Source organism: Salmo trutta, chromosome 17, assembly GCF_901001165.1.
Source record: "Salmo trutta chromosome 17, fSalTru1.1, whole genome shotgun sequence".
Taxonomy (NCBI): Eukaryota; Metazoa; Chordata; class Actinopteri; order Salmoniformes; family Salmonidae; genus Salmo; species Salmo trutta.
In genome coordinates this window covers 18,895,239-18,915,031 of record NC_042973.1, presented here as the reverse complement: position 1 = coordinate 18,915,031, position 19,793 = coordinate 18,895,239, and the positions used below count along the sequence as shown (strand labels likewise).

Genomic DNA, 19,793 nt, shown 5'->3' with positions numbered 1-19,793 from the left:
ACACATTCAAAAACAGTTAATTGGATAAAGTTATTTATAAGCAATATAATGAATGGATGGACAGTTCGGGCGGCTTACCATTATCAATTGCATCATGGGATTTTGTAAATAAACTCACTTTCAGTTTTGATATCAGGAAGTTGGAGTGAAGAATAAAACATTGATGTTGCTATTTTATCCGATATTGTGAACTGGACATATAAACCATTGCTTGCGACATAAAGGTAAAAATGAATCTATTTATAATGTGCCATTGAGACTTTCCTATTTTGCAAGAGCTGATGTGGAATGGTTTTCCATCATTTCAGTTTTGAAAAGTAAGAGATAGTGAGATAATCATAGACATTTGTTCCATATTTGTTCTCTTGACTTCTGTTGGCTAAAGCTAATCTATATAGTAATATATATCTCTACTTTGATTCAAGAGACCATGGATGGCACAGATGGTGGTGAGATACCAGATCTTGCAGCCAGTTTACACATATTCTCAGATGACCTAGCATTGGAATCCACTACATGTCTACCAGGGGAGGCCAGAGGAGAGAGGTTAAATGGTATGACTGTCAGTCCTACAACTCTTTGCTAGTTTTGCATGGTCTATAGGCTTTCTCATACAGTAATCACACTTGTCCATTTGTCTGCAGTGAATGTGTCAACACCATTTTCAGTTTGCATAAAGTCTCAAATGATTATAGGCATTGGGGTATGCAAATGTGATAAAATATCTGTATTGCTCCTTGCTACTAGGTGTGATGGTGACTACAGAGAACATGGGTGTGGATGAGGAGGAGAGCCTGTTGAAATACTCCACCACCCTCACGAATAGGCAGCGTGGGAATGAGGTCACAGTCAGACCAGCTACTTTAGACAGTAAGTATGGCTGTCTGAACTCAGAAAACACAATCAACTCTTTGTTCACTGCAAAATACCTTAAACGCTGCTGTGTATGCACTCTCATTCATAATCTATTAGATAATGCACAGGAATGTTACAGGAATGACCCTAAAAGATCTCTGTGGTTTTATGTACACTGTATATGTATATGCCTGTGTATTTGTATATAACTGAGGGAGATTAAGGTATATTATGCATATCATTTGGTATATGGACAATTAAATGTACAAAACACTGACCCTTTGATGTCTCATCAGTTCTGTCCATCCACCAGCTAGCTGCCCAGGGGGAGGTCTTACAGGTGGCCACACACCTGAGCAAAGGTGAGAAATGTCCATATCCACTTACCAATGGTGCAAAGAGTAGAACTTGCCTGACTTGGGTAGCCTTGTGGAACCAGCATGATGACTTGTAGGCGGTGTCCTGTGTAATATTAAAATGTTTGATGACCTTGCAGACAGCTCATTATTAAACCGCCAGGATGAACGGGGCTTAACTCCTCTCATGTGGGCAGCAGCGTTTGGAGAGAAAGCCATGGTGGATTTCCTCCTTGAAAACGTTAGTGATATTTCTAGACCCTTGTTCATTGAATTCAATGTTTAGTCATAAACAGGGTTGTGGTTCATTGTAACCTGTGTGGCTGCTATGACCTTGTGTGGTGTGTCTTAGGGGGCAGATCCTAGTACGATAGCATGGGAACGGGAGAGTGCCTTGACTCTGGCGAGCTCAGGAGGCTATGCAGTCATAGTGAAACGTCTTCTTGAACATGGAGTAGATATCAATGCTTATGACTGGGTAAGGGTGTAAATTAGGATTCTTGATTTCTTCAGAAATATCACACATCAGTCTTCAATATGTTTTTGGGTGATTTTATTCATTGGATGTTTTATGTTTAAGAATGGTGGTACTCCTCTCCTTTACGCTGTTAGAGGGAACCATGTAAGGTGTGCTGAGGCCCTCTTAGGTACGTTGCCTCATACCCCTGCACACAGTTCATTTTAATTAATGATCTCCAAAACCAAAGTACTGTAGTCATCTCAAAGTGGCACAAATACATATGATGGTCTTATGATTGTAATTCAGATAAAGGGGCAGACATGAACATTGAGGCCGATTCTGGGTATAGTCCAATGGCCTTAGCTGTTGCCCTCGGACACAAACAAGGTAAGCACCCTCTCTAATCTGTCATCTTCAACAACAAAAAAGTTGTTGTTTTTTAATTCAAAAAAACTTCCCTGGCAAAAGTAAATCATGTAATCAAGTAAAAAAAGTTTTGTAAATCATGTTTTGTTTCAGTCCAAAAGGTGTTAGAGGACCATATTCTGAAACTCCTGAAGAAAAAAGCATGACACCAGCTAAGGGCACCAGGATGTGGTTAGAGAGGACGTTGTGCTGAACAGAGGATCACCTGCTGGCATCAGTGGTGAGGTGGTTGACCAAAACACTGAAGCCACAAAAGGCGGTTGGTAGCGAAGACACTTGGTACGGAAGCTCCAACGTTAAGGGACACTGTGGTTCCTATCTTGTACATTTATTCAACATGTTTTTATATTATGGAAATGCTTATATTTATTCTTTTGGGGGGACAAACTATCTTTAAATATATATTAAAAAAATTGGATGTATAGCACCAATGGATATTAAACAAATGTTCAAAAACAAAATGCATACACATTTTTCGATGTTCATTTGGAATGGGAAATCAAATGCAAGGCACAAGCATTTGAATATGCAGGTGGTTGCGTGACCTTAAAGCCTGGAAAGCTGCAATAAAATCCAGATTCTTTGTCTGAGACAAATCCTCCTTTTCCCCTTGTTGTTTGTTTTTGCGCAAGCAGGTAACCAACTTAAAATGTCTTCACCAAAAGCGGTCAGATATGGTTCCCATTCAAAACAATTAATTTGGGGTGGTACAGTCTTCCAGCAGTCATGTTCTTCAATGGCACTATACCCTCTCTTTCCCTATAAGTCTCTCCCTCTCTCACGCAGAAACAGAAACGTCACAAAGCTCTTTCCCCCAGGATGTCCAAGGAGTAAACAATTATTCGGCCAAAGAAATCGGCACTGTTCTCAAACACTATTTATAGCCTGTGCACCGTGGGGACCTCCTGAATGGGAAATCTGTGGGTGTGGAGTTAAGAACCAGATAAGCAGAGGAGTAATGAAAGAGAACGGCACAGAACAATATTAATTGAAAGCTGCTCTGTAGCTACTATGCATTAAAATCAACATTTCTGTATTACAGTATTCAGGTCCAGGCATAACTTTTCTGTACTATTACAACTTATTTAAGCAACTATTACAACTAAGACTAGTGTCCTGTCCAGGCGGTGTAGTTCTACATCAAGCTGCCTTATGTTTGAAATACAAGGCCATTCTGTCTCGAACAAGACTTACTACAACTAATTTGAACTGGTATGATTTTAGAGACATTTAATCATTGCCGGAGTAACGCTTGGACCTTTAAATTAGGGCTATTTTCTGGGAATTTTCTCGGTAGTACGTGCCTGATTTTATGACTACAGACAATTATAAATAGGGCTATTTGCGAGGAGTCTTCGTTATTTCAATAGCTTTAATGGTTCAGTGGTAGAATTCTTGCCTGCCATGCGGGAGGCTCGGGTTTGTTTCCCAGCCTAGGCACCAAGTAGCTAAAAATCTGGTGATTTTGTTTGTGTTTTGTGGTTCAGTGGTAGAATTCTTGCCTGCCACGCGGGAGGCTCGGGTTCGTTTCCCAGCCTAGGCACCAATTTACAAAAAATCTGGTGATTGTGTATGTGTTTGTGTTTGTGTTTTTTCTCTGGAAAAATGAGTGTTTCATTGTCTCTATTTGGAATGTTTCCTGGGGCTATAATCTTGGAGAGAGTGAATGAGATAGAGGCCGTGAACTACCAGGTTGAATTTTTTAATTTTTTAATTTCACCTTTATTTAACCAGGTAGGCAAGTTGAGAACAAGTTCTCATTTACAATTGCGACCTGGCCAAGATAAAGCAAAGCAGTTCGACACATACAACAACACAGAGTTACACTTGGAGTAAAACAAAACATACAGTCAATGATACAGTAGAAAAAATAAGTCTATATACAATGTGAGCAAATGAGGTGAGATAAGGGAGGTAAAGGCAAAAAAAGGCCATGGTGGCAAAGTAAATACAATATAGCAAGTAAAACACTGGAATGGTAGATTTGTAGTGGAAGAAAGTGCAAAGTAGAAATAGAAATAATGGGGTGCAAAGGAGCAAAATAAATAAATACAGTAGGGGAAGAGGTGGTTGTATGGGCTAAATTATAGATGGGCTATGTACAGGTGATCTGTGAGCTGCTGTGACAGCTGGTGCTTAAAGCTAGTGAGGGAGATAAGTGTTTCCAGTTTCAGAGATTTTTGTAGTTCGTTCCAGTCATTGGCAGCAGAGAACTGGAAGGAGAGACGACCAAAGGAGGAATTGGCTTTGGGGGTGACCAGAGAGATATACCTGCTGGAGTGCGTGCTACAGGTGGGTGCTGCTATGGTGACCAGTGAGCGGAGATAAGGGGGGACTTTACCTAGCAGGGTCTTGTAGATGACCTGGAGCCAGTGGATTTGGCGATGAGTATGAAGCGAGGGCCAGCCAACGAGAGCATACAGGTCGCAGAATGGATGGCACTGTGATAGACTGCATCCAGTTTATTGAGTAGGGTATTGGAGGCAATTTTGTAAATTACATTGCCGAAGTCGACGATTGGTAGGATGGTCAGTTTTACGAGGGTATGTTTGGCAGCATGTGTGAAGGATGCTTTGTTGCGAAATAGGAAGCCAATTCTAGATTTAACTTTCGATTGGAGATGTTTGATGTGACTCTGGAAGGAGAGCTTACAGTCTAACCAGACACCTAGGTATTTGTAGTTGTCCACATATTTTAAGTCAGAACCGTCCAGAGTAGTGATGCTGGACGGGCGGGCAGGTGCAGGCAGCGATCGGTTGAAGAGCATGCATTTAGTTTTACTTGTATTTAAGAGCAGTTGGAGGCCACGGAAGGAGAGTTGTATGGCATTGAAGCTCGTCTGGAGGGTTGTTAACCTCTATAGGGTAGGGGGCAGTATTTTCACATCCGGATAAAAAACGTACCCGATTTAATCTGGTTATTACTACTGCCCAGAAACTAGAATATGCATATAATTGTTTAATTTGGATAGAAAACACCCTAAAGTTTCTAAAACTGTTTGAATGGTGTCTGTGAGTATAACAGAACTCATATGGCAGGCAAAAACCTGAGAAGATTCTGTACAGGAAGTGCCCTCTCTGACCATTTCTTGGCCTTCTACACTCTCTTCATTGAAAACAAAGGATCTCTACTGTAACATGACACTTCCTAAGGCTCCCATAGGCTCTCAGAAGGCGCCAGAACGTTGAATGATGACTTTGCAGCCCATGGCTGAAAAACAGTAGCGCATTTGGATAGTGGTCGATCTGAGAAGAATGAGACGGGTGCGCGCGTGCACGTGAAGAGTCCATTTTAGATTTTGAGTCTTTGAACGAAAACAGGGTTTCCCGGTCTGAATATTATATTTACGAGAAAAATGGCATAAAAATTGATTTTAAACAGCGTTTGACATGCTTCGAAGTACGGTAATGGAATATTTAGAATTTTTTTGTCACGATACGCATCCGCGCGTCACCGTTCGGATAGTGTCTTGAACGCAAGAACAAAACAGAGGATATTTGAACATAACTATGGATTATTTTGAACCAAAACAACATTTGTGGATGAAGTAGAAGTCCTGGGAGTGCATTCTGACAAAGAACAGCAAAGGTAATCCAATTTTTGTTATAGTAAATCTGAGTTTGGTGAGTGCCAAACTTGGTTGGTGTCAAATTAGCTAGCCCGTGATGGCGAGCTATCTACTCAGAATATTGCAAAATGTGCTTTTGCCGAAAAGCTATTTTAAAATCGGACACCGCGATTGCATAAAGGAGTTCTGTATCTATAATTCTTCAAATAATTGTTGTTTTTTGTGAACGTTTATCGTGAGTAATTTAGTAAATTCACCGGAAGTTTGCGGTGGGTATGCTAGTTCTGAACGTCACATGCTAATGTAAAGTAAAAAGCTGGTTTTTGATATAAATATGAACTTGATTGAACAAAACATGCATGTATTGTATAACATAATGTCCTAGGAGTGTCATCTGATGAAGATCATCAAAGGTTAGTGCTGCATTTAGCTGTGGTTTTGGTTTTTGTGACATTATATGCTAGCTTGAAAAATGGGTGTCTGATTATTTCTGGCTGGGTACTCTGCTGACATAATCTAATGTTTTGCTTTCTTTGTAAAGCCTTTTTGAAATCGGACAGTGTGGTTAGATTAACGAGAGTCTTGTCTTTAAAATGGTGTAAAATAGTCATATGTTTGAGAAATTGAAGTAATAGCATTTCTAAGGTATTTGAATATTGCGCCACGGGATTCCACTGGCTGTTGAGTAGGTGTGACAATTTCGTCCCACATACCCTAGAGAGGTTACCACAGTGTCCAAAGAAGGGCCAGGAGTATACAGAATGGTGTCGTCTGCGTAGAGGTGGATCAGAGACTCACCAGCAGCAAAAGCGACATAGTTGATGTATACAGAGAAAAGAGTTGGCCCAAGAATTGAACCCTGTGGCACCCCCATAGAGACTACCAGAGGCCCGGACAACAGGCCATCCGATTTGACACATTGAACTCTATCAGAGAAGTAGTTGGTGAACAAGGCGAGGCAATCATTTAAGAAATCAAGGCTATTGAGTCTGCCGATGAGGATGTGGTGATTGACAGAGCCGAAAGCCTTGGCCAGGTCAATGAATACGGCAGCACAGTATTGTTTCTTATCGATGGCGGTTACGATATTGTTTAGGACCTTGAGCGTGGCTGAGGTGCACCCATGACCAGCTCTGAAACCATATTGCATATTGGAGAAGGTGTGGTGGGATTCGAAATGGTCGGTAATCCTGTTGTTGACTTGGCTTTCGAAGACCTTAGAAAGGCAGGGTAGGATAGATATAGGTCTGTAGCAGTTTGGGTCAAGAGTGTCCCCTCCTTTGAAGAGGGGGATGACAGCAGCTGCTTTCCAATCTTTTGGAATCTCAGACGACACAAAAGAGAGGTTGAACAGGCTAGTAATAGGGTTTGCAACAATTTTGGCAGATAATTTTAGAAAGAAAGGGTCCATATTGTCTAGCCCGGCTGATTTGTAGGGGTACAGATTTTGCAGCTCTTTCAGAACATCAGCTGACTGGATTTGGGAGAAATGGGGAAGGCTTGGGCGAGTAGCTGTGGGGGGGTGCAGTGCTGTTGACCGCGGTAGGGGTAGCCAGGTGGAAAGCATGGCCAGCCAAAGAAAAATGCTTATTGAAATTCTCAATTATAGTGGATTTATCGGAGGTGACAGAGTTTCCTATCCTCAGTGCAGTGGGCAGCTGGGAGGAGGTGTTCTTATTCTCCATGGACTTTACAGTGTCCCAGAACTTTTTTGAGTTTGTGTTGCAGAAAGCAAATTTCTGCTTGAAAAAGCTAGCCTTGGCTTTTTTAACTGCCTGTGTATATTGGTTTCTAACTTCCCTGAAAAGTTGCATATCACGGGGGCTGTTCGATGCTAATGCAGAATGCCACAGGATGTTTTTGTGTTGGTTAAGGGCAGTCAGGTCTGGAGAGAACCAAGGGCTATATCTGTTCCTGGTTCTACATTTCTTGAATGGGGCATGCTTATTTAAGATGGTGAGGAAGCATTTTAAAAAAATAACCAGGCATCCTCTACTGACGGGATGAGGTCATTGGTCGATTAGAAAGGCTTGCTCACTGAAATGTTTCAGGGAGCGTTTGACAGTGATGAGTGGAGGTCGTTTGACCGCTGACCCATTACGGATGCATTACGGATGCATTTTAATGAAAGGGCCTGGCAATGTTTTGTTTGTTTTTAACCTGTTTGGGATAGGGGGCAGTATTTTCACGGCCGGATAAAAAACGTACCCGATTTAATCTGGTTATTACTCCTGCCTAGAAACTAGAATATGCATATAATTAGTAGATTTGGATAGAAAACACCCTAAAGTTTCTAAAACTGTTTGAATGGTGTCTGTGAGTATAACAGAACTCATATGGCAGGCCAAAACCTGAGAAGATTCTATATGGGAAGTGCCCTGTCTGACCATTTCTTGTCCTTCTATAGCCTCTTTATCGAAAATACAGGATCTCTGCTGTAACGTGACATTTTCTAAGGCTTTCATTGGCTCTAGGAAGGCGCCAGAACGTGGAATGATAGCTCTGCAGTCTCTGGGCGAAAAACAGCAGGGGTTTTGGAGAGTGGTCCTTCTGAGGACAATGGCAATGGCGTGCACGTGCATGTGACGACTCCATGTTTTTCTTTCAGTGTTTGAACGGATACAACGTTTCCCGGTTGGAATATTATCACTATTTTAAGAGAAAAATCACATAAAAATTGATTTTAAACAGCGTTTGACATGCTTCGAAGTACGGTAATGGAATATTTTGACATTTTTTGTCACGAAACGCGCCGGTGCGTCACCCTTCGGATAGTGACATGAACGCACGAACAAAATGGAGCTATTTGAATATAACTATGGATTATTTGGAACCAAAACAACATTTGTTGTTGAAGTAGAAGTCCTGGGAGTGCATTCTGACAAAGAACAGCAAAGGTAATCCAATTTTTCTTATAGTAATTCTGAGTTTAGTGAGCACAAAACTTGGTGGGTGTCAGATTAGCTAGCCTGTGATGGCCGAGCTATCTACTCAGAATATTGCAAAATGTGCTTTGGCCGAAAAGCTATTTTAAAATCGGACACCGCGATTGCATAAAGGAGTTCTGTATCTATAATTCTTAAAATAATTGTTATGTTTTTTGTGAACGTTTATCATGAGTAATTTAGTAAATTCACCGGAAGTTTGCGGTGGGTATGCTAGTTCTGAACATCACATGCTAATGTAAAAAGCTGGTTTTTGATATAAATATGAACTTGATTGAACAAAACATGCATGTATTGTATAACATAATGTCCTAGGAGTGTCATCTGATGAAGATCATCAAAGGTTAGTGCTGCAATTAGCTGTGGTTTTGATTTTTGTGACATATATGCTTGTTTTGAAAATGGCTGTGTGATTATTTTTGGCAGGGTACTTTCCTGACATAATCTAATGTTTTGCTTTCTTTGTAAAGCCTTTTTGAAATCGGACAATGTGGTTAGATTAATGAGAGTCTTGTCTTTAAAATGGTGTAAAATAGTCATATGTTTGAGAAATTGAAGTTATAGCATTTTTGAGGTATTTGTATTTCGCGCCACGCTCTACCATTGGATATTGGTGAGGCGTTCCACTAGCGGAACGTCTGTCCCTAAAAGGTTTAAGCATGTCCCAGTTTAGGTCACCTAGCAGGACAAATTCAGACTTTAGTGTTTGGGGCCAGGAGAGCGCTTAGGGCAGGTAGGGTACACACCGGTGCTGATGGAGGACGATAGCACCCAGCAACAGTCAACAAAGAGCCATTTGAAAGTTTAATGCTTAAAACCTGCAAATTAAATTGTTTGGGGACAGACTTGATGGAGACAACTGAAGGTGATCCTTGGTAAAGATTGCCACTCCCCCCACCTTTGGAAGATCGGTCTTGCTGAAAAAGGTTATAACTAGAAAGGTTAACATCAGTATTCAAAACACTCTTCCTTAATCCTTTCACACATACCATCACACGGGTGTGATCGTTCTACAGTTGTCGCTGAAGCGTACGATCACACCCGTGTGATAAGAACACTTATTTAGAATGGCCAGTTTCGAATGATGCAACAATCAGCATTTGAGCTGGCCACACTTTTTTCAGAAACTATTTACACAAACACAGTTCTCACAAAGTTATGTCCAGAATGTGAGCAGTTTATTTTTGGATGCAATGTTCAGATATTCACAGAAGTATCCTTTGCATAACACAATCATCCAAATCGGAAAAATGTAGGCTACATTTGTCCAAGCGCTAACTGAGGAAAGATTGACGCAACACAAGCGGTCATATTTTATAACTCTTAGCTGACATAAATTACAATATGAATTGGCTAATAGCAATTACTATTTATAATTAATCACATCACGGGTGAGCTCACCATTGATCGAAATAAATGAGTAAAACACTTTCTAGAAATCGAAAGTAATCTGACGATTAGATTCAGTGCGCCGCCATGCTTTTTTTCCTCACAGAAACCAAAGATAATAAGAGAAGACAAGATGAGTTTGGTCTGTTTATAGTATGCATGTTGAAGGGTTGTGTCGTTTACCATCATTCACATCCCACCATTCACTTCCTGAAGTTCTCAAAAAATGAGTGAACCCCTACTCACCTCATTCTGTTATAGCATCTTTGGTCCGACAGACGATTACGTGAAACCCAGGATGCATTGTATGTCAACAAACATGGCTCCACACATAGCTGGAATTAGCTTAGCTCATCATAATCAGTACAACCTTCAAAAAAGTATTTTACACACATAATATGTGCCCATCACAATCTATACAAGAATCGGAATGCATCACCGGTACTTGAAAAACGTGAATAAAACAGTAAATATATCAATAATTACCACACAAAACATTTTCTGATAGTGATTTATTGCCGCAAATGGCACGAGCAGGCAGTCAATCAAGTAACCTCTCACTCCCACTCTGAGCCATTCAGTGTTGTTGTTTATGTATGTAGCTAGTGAGCTAAGCTGTAGCATTAGCAATGTCTTTCAGAAGGAGACATCTCACAAATGTGGAAATTCTGGAGATTTTTTAAAATTCTGACAATGAGTCTGAAAGTCAGGAATCAGATTCTGTCAGTGACAGTGAGGAGCTGCCCCCCAGCCATTGAGAACCCTGAATCTGAGGACCCTTTGTCCACGAAGTCCCAGGTCCCTTTGAAGATGCTGGTGGTGATGGAGGCAGACCGACAGTGGATGGAGTACAGTATTTCTGTGGTAGCTGGAAGGCTGCCAGCCATTTCACCCCTCCTGGCCCTGCTGTTTGCTTTGATGAGTCCCAGTCTGGAGTGCAACGCCCCTTGCCATTTTCATCTGAGGCAGAGTGCTTCAAGTTGTTTCTGACAGAGGAGCTGGTGGGAGACATAGCAGAGACAAATCGCTATGCCTTGGAGCTACAGGAGAAGAGAGAGCCAGGAGTGGGGGGGACAACCACAATTAGTGAAATGTATACCTTCCTGGTGACAGTCCATCTCATGGGGATAGTAAAGAAGAGAGAATACTGGAGCACAGATCCTATGTTTGCAACGCCCTTCTTTGCCACCCTCTTTTCCCAAGACTGCTTCCTAGTTCTGCTGCATTGACTGCATTTCATCAACACCATAAATGATAGGGGGCAATATTTTGACGTCCGGATGAAAGGCGTGCCCAAATTAATCTGCCTGCTTCTCGGGCCCAGAAGGTAGGATATGCATATTATTAGTAGAGTTGGATAGAAAACACTCTGAAGTTTCTAAATCTGTTTGAATGATGTCTGTGAGTTTAACAGAACTCATATGGCAGGCAAAAACCTGAGAAGAAATCCAACCAGGAAGTGACTTGTAGTTCTTCTATTTAATCCCTATTCAAACTACAGTGTCTGTGGGGTCATTTTGCACTTCTTAAGGCTTCCATTTGCTGTCAACAGCCTTTAGAAACTTGTTTCATCCGTCTACTGTTACTGGGCAGAGAATAGGAGCTCAGTCAATCAGTGGACTGCCTGGGACTAGTGAGTTGTTTACTGCGTGGGCATGTTGGCGCGCCTCTCCTTCTTTTTCCTCTGTAATAAATACGCTATTGTCCGGTTGGAATATTATCGAAGTTTTATGTTAAAAAGACCCTAAGGATTGATTGTAAACATCGTTTGACATGTTTCTACGAGCGGTAATGGAACTATTTGACTTTTCGTCTCTGGTTCTGCTCTCTCGCGTTATGCCTTTGGATTAGTGATCTGAACGCGTGAACAAAATGGAGGTATTTGGACATAAATATGGAGAATTTCAAACAAAAATAACATTTCTTGTGGAAGTGGGAGTCCTGGGAGTGCATTCCGACGAAGATCAGCAAAGGTAAGGGAAGATTTATAATACTAATTCTGAGTTTAGTTGACTCCAGAACTTGGCGGGTAACTGTATAGCTTGCTTTGATGGCTGAGCTCTGTACTCAGAATATTGAAAAATGTGCTTTCGCCGAAAAGCTATTTTAAAATCTGACACAGCGGTTGCGTTAAGGAGTAGTATATCTATAATTCTTTCAATAACTGTTGTAAAGTTTATCAACGTTTATGATGAGTATTTTTGTAAATTGATGTGCTAATTCACCGGTAGTTTTGGTGGGAATACATTTTCTGAACATCACGCGCCAATGTAAAATAGTGTTTATGGATTTAAATATGAACTATATCGAACAAAACATACATGTATTTTGTAACATTGAGTCCTGGGAGTGTCATCTGATGAAGATCATCAAAGGTTAGTGATTAATTTTAGCTGTATTTCTGGTTTTTGTGATGCCTCTCCTTGCTTGGAAAATGGCTGTGTGGTTTTTCTTGTCAAGGTGATGTCCTAACATAATCTAATGTTTGCTTTCGCTGTAAAGCCTTTTTGAAATCGGACACTGTGGTTAGATTAAGGAGAATCTTATCCTTAAAATGTTGTATAATACTTGTATGTTTGAGAAATTTGAATTATGAGATTTTTGTTGTTTTGAATTTGCCGCCCTGCTATTTCACTGGCTGTTGATAGTGTGTACCGCGGGTGGGACGCTAGCATGTCCCAGAGAGGTTATTTAAAATAAGAAATGTCAACAGCTGGCAGTAAAGTGGCATGACAAATGAGACATTAATGTCCTCTCCACTGTCCATACAGCAACCATGTCGGCCACAGGGAAGGTGGACCACCTGACGGGAGAGATAAAAATCAAACTAGACTGCTTGCTTGACTACAACCTCAAAATGGGGGCAGTGGATAAGGCGGACATGATATACAGCTTTGTGGAATGCACTCGGAAAACGAGCAAGTGGTATAAGAAGATATTTTTCCATCTGATCAACACAGCCCTCAATGGCCACATAGTTCACTGCCAACTAACAGGTGAGATTATTACTGAAAAAGGGATTTTTTGTAATTGGACATAGAGAAACTATTAACGTAATAAGGCACTTACTTTGATAGAAACACAGCCTGGATTTGAACCAGGATGTCTGTAGTGGCACCTCTAGCACTGAGATGCTGTGCCTTAGACAGCTGCGCCACTTGGGAGTCATAAGGCCATGGTAGCTTCAAAATACAACAAGCCAATACTTCTCTGATGCAATTAGCATTGTTTTACAGAGCTAATAGAAGAATGTAGCTAGCTACCTAAGCATGGAATATAACACCATGTAGGTTATGAAATGAGTAACATTACCTCGCGTGTCCGCAGTTCTAAGGAATATACACAACAATATTATGCTACAGTAGAAACAACATAACACGGCATGCAGAAACCATTATAACGTAATAAGGCACTTTGATAGAAACGCACACATTTCCAAAGTTATTATTGGTAACGAAAACAACTATGACTGCAATGCAGGCAACAGACGGAAAATGTGAACACGTGTGTGCAGGATGGGAGATGAGCAAATGTCTGCAGACTTGAACTGCACAAACAATTGGGAAGTATTTGGGGAATTTTGTCCAGGTCAGAAATGTCAATAAAATGTATTGGTCCGCAAAAGTAAAAATGACTACTTTTATGTGAATGAATGAGGCGGAACACACCTCAATTCAAACTGTTCTTAGAAAATAAAAAACTTTTTTGAAAATAATTTGAAATTGACAAGTTGAAAACAGCCTATAAATAAAAACAGGCTGCGTGCCTTGGTTTGAGGGCAGCGCGGATGAAATGTACTGTTGCGTAACAATCACATTCTGGAATGGAGAGAACATTCTAACATCACGTGCATAAAAAAACTCACGCTGGGGCAACCGTTAGAGATATTTGGAACTCACGCATGAAAGGGTTAACCACGTCTCAGTAATGACCAACACATCTGGATTGGACCTGTGAACCCACACTATCAATTGATCCATTTTAGGTAATAAGCTTCTAGTGTTAACGTGCAGAAACCCAGGCTTTTACAGGAGCAGAAAACAGTGAAGAAGATTTTTCTTTTTACATTTTTTATTTCACCTTTATTTGTTATCAGAGCACATGTCAGAATTTGGGCTAGCAACAGTAGATGCACATTTCCAGATAACAGTAATACAATCAAGGCATGGCAAAGGACAGGGAGAGCTCTGCAGTGCTGATTTATGACATCTGAATGTGCATTAGATGGCAACAAGATTATATTGTACAGCAATTTCATCAGGTAACATGAATACAAAGCCAGCGAGAGGTGGTTAGGATGGGAGGCCAAAAGTCTGTGTAACCAATAGAGAGTCAGAGTTCCGAGTGTGGGAACAAACAGTCTGTCCCACGGTTGGGTAAAGAAAGTTCATAGTCAACAAAGTATGCAGGAGTCATGAGGCAAATAGCAAAATGCACAAGAAAATTAAAATGATAATATATATATATATTTTATGACTTGGGGTAAGTTCAGAGTCACCGCCCCAATTTTATGACTTGGGGTATGTTCAGAGTCACCCGCCCCAACAGTGCGTGTGTGCTGGAGCTCCGGAGAGAGAGAGGGGGGGGGGGGGGTACCTGTACCAGACAGGGGGAGACAGGTCAGGGCAGACAGTGAACAGAGAGGGGTGAGTGTGGTGGGGGTACCTGTACCAGACAGGGGGAGACAGGCCAGGGCAGACGGTGAACAGAGAGGGGTGAGTGTGGTGGGGGTACCTGTACCAGTCAGGGGGAGACAGGTCAGGGCAGACAGTGAAAAGATCGCCAGGTGGAATCCAAGCAGCGGTGCAGCAGGCAACGGGAGTAAGTGTCACCGCTGGTCTTTGAACAGCAGGAGGGGGCTTCAAAGACTCCTGCCACTTGTTGGGCCCAAAGGCCTCGACACATCTCACGTCGTCACACCTCAGTGCTAATTGAAGTTGTATCTGGTCTGTCCTAGCAAGCCTGGCAGCCTTATCTCAGCATTCAGTCCCCATAAAGTAAAATATATCATTGTGTCATGAGAATTTCTATCTCAATGTTCTAACTGAACTATTTTATAACTCCATCTGTATCCTAGACTTTGTAAGGCTCTAAGTTTTAATAAACAGATAGAGTCCCAGCATACAAATGATCAGTTCTTTATACAGAGCCCATCTTTTATACACACACATCAGTCAAGAACCCCACCCCGCTTTAGGCGGGCTGTATTGTTCCACTGTACACATACATTGTTTATCATATTCTGCAACATGTTTCATAATTTTCTGCAAGCCTAACAGTTTCTCCACTCCACGGGTAGGGACAGAATGTCCTGTAAGGAACACAATGTTCTAATTCTATCCTGCCTACGCTGCACACTTTATCAACTTATAGACTTGTGTCTAATGGATTTCACACACAGTGATACAGTTTCAGGGTGAAATATCTTAGTCATTACTTTAAACATACAAATTCTTCTATCACATTGTAATGTACTTTATTTTTTCATAATTTATTTTTCTTCTTGGCTTTCAAAATAGCATCAGACCAAACACTACTCGCTCCGTTCCAGGTTGAATGGTGTCCTCAGGTCTCTGCTGTTTGTTTGCTAGAGCACCCTCCGTATAGCTTGGAAAAAGGACACCTTGGTAGCAGTAATCCCTTTTGTTCATTTTGGCCAAAATTGTAGAGGGTAGCATCCTGCATATGCACCTGCCGAAAAATCCAAATTGATCTAACTCCAAATCTATCCTTTTGTAAAAAACATGTTGAAAAATGAGAGAGCTCACATGCAGCTGTGTCTCTCTCTCTCTCTCTCAAATAGAGTTGTGCCAAGCTTGTACCGTCATACCCAAGAAGACTTGAGGCTGTAATCGCTGCCAAAGGTGCTTCAACAAAGTACTGAGTAAAGGGTCTGAATACTTATGTAAATATCATATTTCAGTTTATTTGCTTTCTCATTATGGGGTATTGTGTGTAGCTTGATGAAGGAAAAAAAAAGTAATACATTTTAGAATAAGGCAGTAACCTAACAAAATATGGAAAAGGTCTAGGGGTCTGAATACTTTCCAAATGCACTGTATATGGGGTAGCCTTATAATAGTAGTAATATCATATACCCACAGGGTGCTTCCCAATCATTTATATTTTAGTCATTTAGCTCAGATTCAAAGCAACTTACACTGAGTGTACAAAACATTAAGGACCTGCTCTTTCAATGACATACACTGACCAGGTGAAAGCTATGATCCCTATGATCCCAGACTATTTGCATTGCCCCCCCCCCCTTCTACACTGCTGCTACTCTGTTATTATCTATGCATAGTCACTTTAATAACTCTACCTACATGTGCATATTACCTCAATTACCTCGACACCAGTGCCCCCGCACATTGACTCTGTACCGGTACCCCCTGTATATAGCCCCGCTATTGTTATTTACTGCTGCTCTTTAATCATTTGTTTTTCTTATCTCCTACTTTTTTCGGGGTATTTTCTTAAAACTGCATAAGTCTACACCTGTTGTATTCGGCACATGTGACAAATATCATTTGGTTTGATGTCACCTGTTAAATCCACTTCAAATCAGTGTAGATGAAGGGGAGGAGACAGGTTAAATAATGATTTTTAAGTCTTGACACAACTGAGACATGGATTGTTTGTATGTGCCATTCAGAGACAAAAGATGTAAGTGCATTTGAGCGGAGAATGGTAGTAGGTGCCAGGCACACCGGTTTGTGTCAAGAACTCAGTTTTTCACGCTCAATAGTTTCCTGTGTGTATCAAGTATGGTCCACCACCCAAAGGATATCCAGCCAACCTGACACAACTGTGGGAAGGAAGCATTGGAGTAAACATGGACCGGCATCCGTGTAATGCTTTCGACACCTTGTCCATGCCTCGACAAATTGAGGCTGTTCTGAGGGAAAAAGTGGGGGTGCAACTCAATATTAGGAAGGTGTTCTTAATGTTTTATACACTCAGTGTAGTTATTGCATTCATCTTAAGATAGCTAGGTGGAACAAACACAAATCACATATCACAGTCATAGTAAGTACATTTTTTCCTCAAAAAAGTAGCTATCAACAAAGTCAGATATTGTGAGAGGGAAAAAAGTCAAGTGCAAGTTCACGAAAGGCTGGTCACTTTATTTTTAGCACTTTTTCACTACTTCCCACAAATGTAAAATAATTGGATTGGTCTTGGCATGGGCTAAAGGGAGTTTCCATATACCAGTAATTTCCTTTCAAATCCATGAAGAGCAGTGGTGCATACTTCAGAAGAAAGGAGAGATGATTGTTCTTTTGCCTACTCCATTGTTATTGTCGAGCAAAACATTGGCATTAAAAATTCCATAAGGAGTTGGCAAGAGAGCAGAAACAGACTGGCACCCAGTCTAATAATTGGGACCCACGTTGTCATCATTGTTGTTGCCACACATGCGCCAATACTGTCCCTCTTGAGGGCATGCGCACCTGTCATGTAATTGTAGTTACCTGGTCAGAGTTCCAGCACGCTTCTTCATTTGAGTCATGTACTTCTTCCCGAATTGCTTAACATCTCTGTTCAGAACAGAGCTTACTCTGTAAGATACATTGTGGCAATTTTACAGTCATTACCTCATCCTGCTGCAGAAGGACTATGTATCTATTCCAATTATTTATATATACACTAGCTGACTGTGTTGAAGCCACCATGCCTCCATCTTGGCACTCCCTCACCAGTGTAAAAAATATTTTGGAAGCTATAGAAATGCATTTATTAATGTATACATTAGTTGTTGCCACATTTAGTCTAGTACAGACACCTTAAGGCATACTTTTAAATTATATTATGTGAGCTAAGCATCATTTAAAAAAAATAAAAAATCGAGAAAACATTGTCCTGAAAGTACAATTTTCAAATCAAAGTTTTTTGGTTGTGTACATAGTTTAGCAGATGTTCTAGCTAGCGGATGCAGTGAAATTATTAAACTAGTAACAGGGGCTGCAGTCCAAACACATTCATTTTACCCCCTCAGCCCTCGTGCTAGCCACTTTCCCTCGTCAAAACTGGATGCAGTTTGATTGCCATCTTTAGTGGATGTACAATTCACAAACGTTACCCCTTCGGCCTGCGATTTAGCTTGAGGGAGCGAGTGAAGAGCTATGTTCTTATACCCATACTAACATACTGTATACAATTAGTTCATTTGAGTATACTGTAAATGAACGGTAGCTGTGTTCGAATACCCATACTAAAAATACTGTATACTACATACTTAATGAGTATATACACTACATAAGTTCATTTTACTATACTGTAAACGAACAGTATCCTTTCAGTTAAGCATACTGGTGCTACACCTGTCTACCGGAAGTTGATTCTGTTGCTATGTAAATCACCAAAGTCAGGTGACCTAAGCGCTTTCAAATATCTGTCATGTTTGCGCATGTCACGTCCTGGCCAGTATAAGGGTTAATTGTTATGGTAGTTTGGTCAGGACGTGGCAGAGGGTATTTGTTTTATGTGGTTCGGGGTGGTGTGTTAGTTAGGAGGGCGTTTGATTTATTATTTCCGGGTTTTGAGTTATGGTCTATGTTTATGTATTTCTATGTGTAGTCTAGTAAGTGTGTTTCTATGTTGAGTTAATTGGGGTGGACTTCCAATTGAAGGCAGCTGTTTGGTGTTGCCTTTGATTGGAAGTCCTATATTAGTTGGGTGTGTTTGTCTGTGTATTTGTGGGAGATTGTTCTTGGATTGCTGTGTTGCCTTCAAGACTGTTATTTTGTCGTTCATCGTTTTGTTATTTTTGTATACGTGTTTGTTTTTTTTCCTTCTTTTCCCGTAAATAAAGAAGATGAGTATACATGTCCCTGCTGCGTTTGGTCCTCCATTTCTAACGACAACCGTGACAGCGCATATCTCTCTATAGAAAGGCCCATGGAGTTGGTGGAATTGTCCTTTAATTCATGGCCACATACTCAGCTGAGCCAGGGGCGCTTTAATTAGGCGAGGTGAAAATGTCTGACAGATCTCAACTCATTAAAAAGGAGGAAATCGCCATTGCCCGACCTCGCTGCTTTCTCTTCCTCAACTCCTTCTAATCCAGACATTCTGTGCGTCTGTGAATCAACGTAAATCCACCGAATCTGTTACCTTTCATCTGAACTATCTGTTGCGATCGGGAGAGCGCGCCATCAGTTATTGTTTATAGCTATTACCGCGGAGAGCAGCTTGGAGCGCACGCTTCAAACCTATTGTGTTATGTAAATGGTAATGATCACGGCACTACAGATCGTCACAGGCCAATTATGCCATTGATATATGGTTAAAATGTAATGAAATGACATGTACATATGAAGACTAAGCTGGAAGGAGGAAATATGAAATGTAATTGTTTGCTGAACTGATAAATTCTGATATCAACTGGAGATTATAGATTGATTTATAAGCATTATCCTTCTCATTATTATAATGAATGGATATGATCCTAAATTACTCCATTCTGCTTCATATTGAATTCCTATGGAAGCTTATTGCTGAATTATCTCATTCTGTTAATGAGAATGATTATGATTTGACTTTCTGATTTGAATTTGATTGGATACATGTTATTGTTTCCTTTGTTATGCAGCAGACAAACTACCCAGTAAATATACCACTTTGTGGTTAAAGGAATTCCTGCCTCAATCTCATCCATTCCTCTGTCACATGACCTGTTCACCTTGGCTATTGTCAGTCATCCTACCTGTCCAGCTACCCACACAGATTCCAATAATCTTTCACTCTCCTATATGCAAATCTCAATGGCAGTCATTTTCCTTATTAAGGCC

At 40.8% G+C, this 19,793-nt stretch overlaps 1 protein-coding gene and 1 pseudogene across 1 annotated transcript; one reads left to right on the top strand and one right to left on the bottom strand.

Annotated features, from left to right (window-relative positions):
* The first annotated feature begins 117 nt into the window (after positions 1-117).
* rfxank (regulatory factor X-associated ankyrin-containing protein) lies at positions 118-2,693 on the top strand. The gene is made up of 9 exons (XM_029696022.1): positions 118-224; positions 426-554; positions 748-870; positions 1,152-1,217; positions 1,352-1,452; positions 1,564-1,689; positions 1,792-1,858; positions 1,978-2,058; positions 2,191-2,693. Exons 2-9 carry the CDS (start codon positions 431-433, stop codon positions 2,241-2,243), a joined length of 741 nt encoding a protein of 246 aa, XP_029551882.1. The 5' UTR covers positions 118-224; positions 426-430; the 3' UTR covers positions 2,244-2,693.
* A 175-nt stretch (positions 2,694-2,868) lies between these two features.
* Positions 2,869-19,793, bottom strand: part of LOC115151274 (nuclear receptor 2C2-associated protein-like) — a 29,319-nt pseudogene continuing 12,394 nt past the window's right edge.

Excerpts from the sequence above, each read along its gene's own strand:
- rfxank (XM_029696022.1), top strand. The coding sequence starts at position 431 with ATGGATGGCACAGATGGTGGTGAGATACCAGATCTTGCAGCCAGTTTA. Across the intron at positions 555-747 it reads CAGAGGAGAGAGGTTAAATG|GTGTGATGGTGACTACAGAG; the intron begins GTATGACTGTCA and ends CCTTGCTACTAG. Across the intron at positions 871-1,151 it reads CAGACCAGCTACTTTAGACA|TTCTGTCCATCCACCAGCTA; the intron begins GTAAGTATGGCT and ends ATGTCTCATCAG.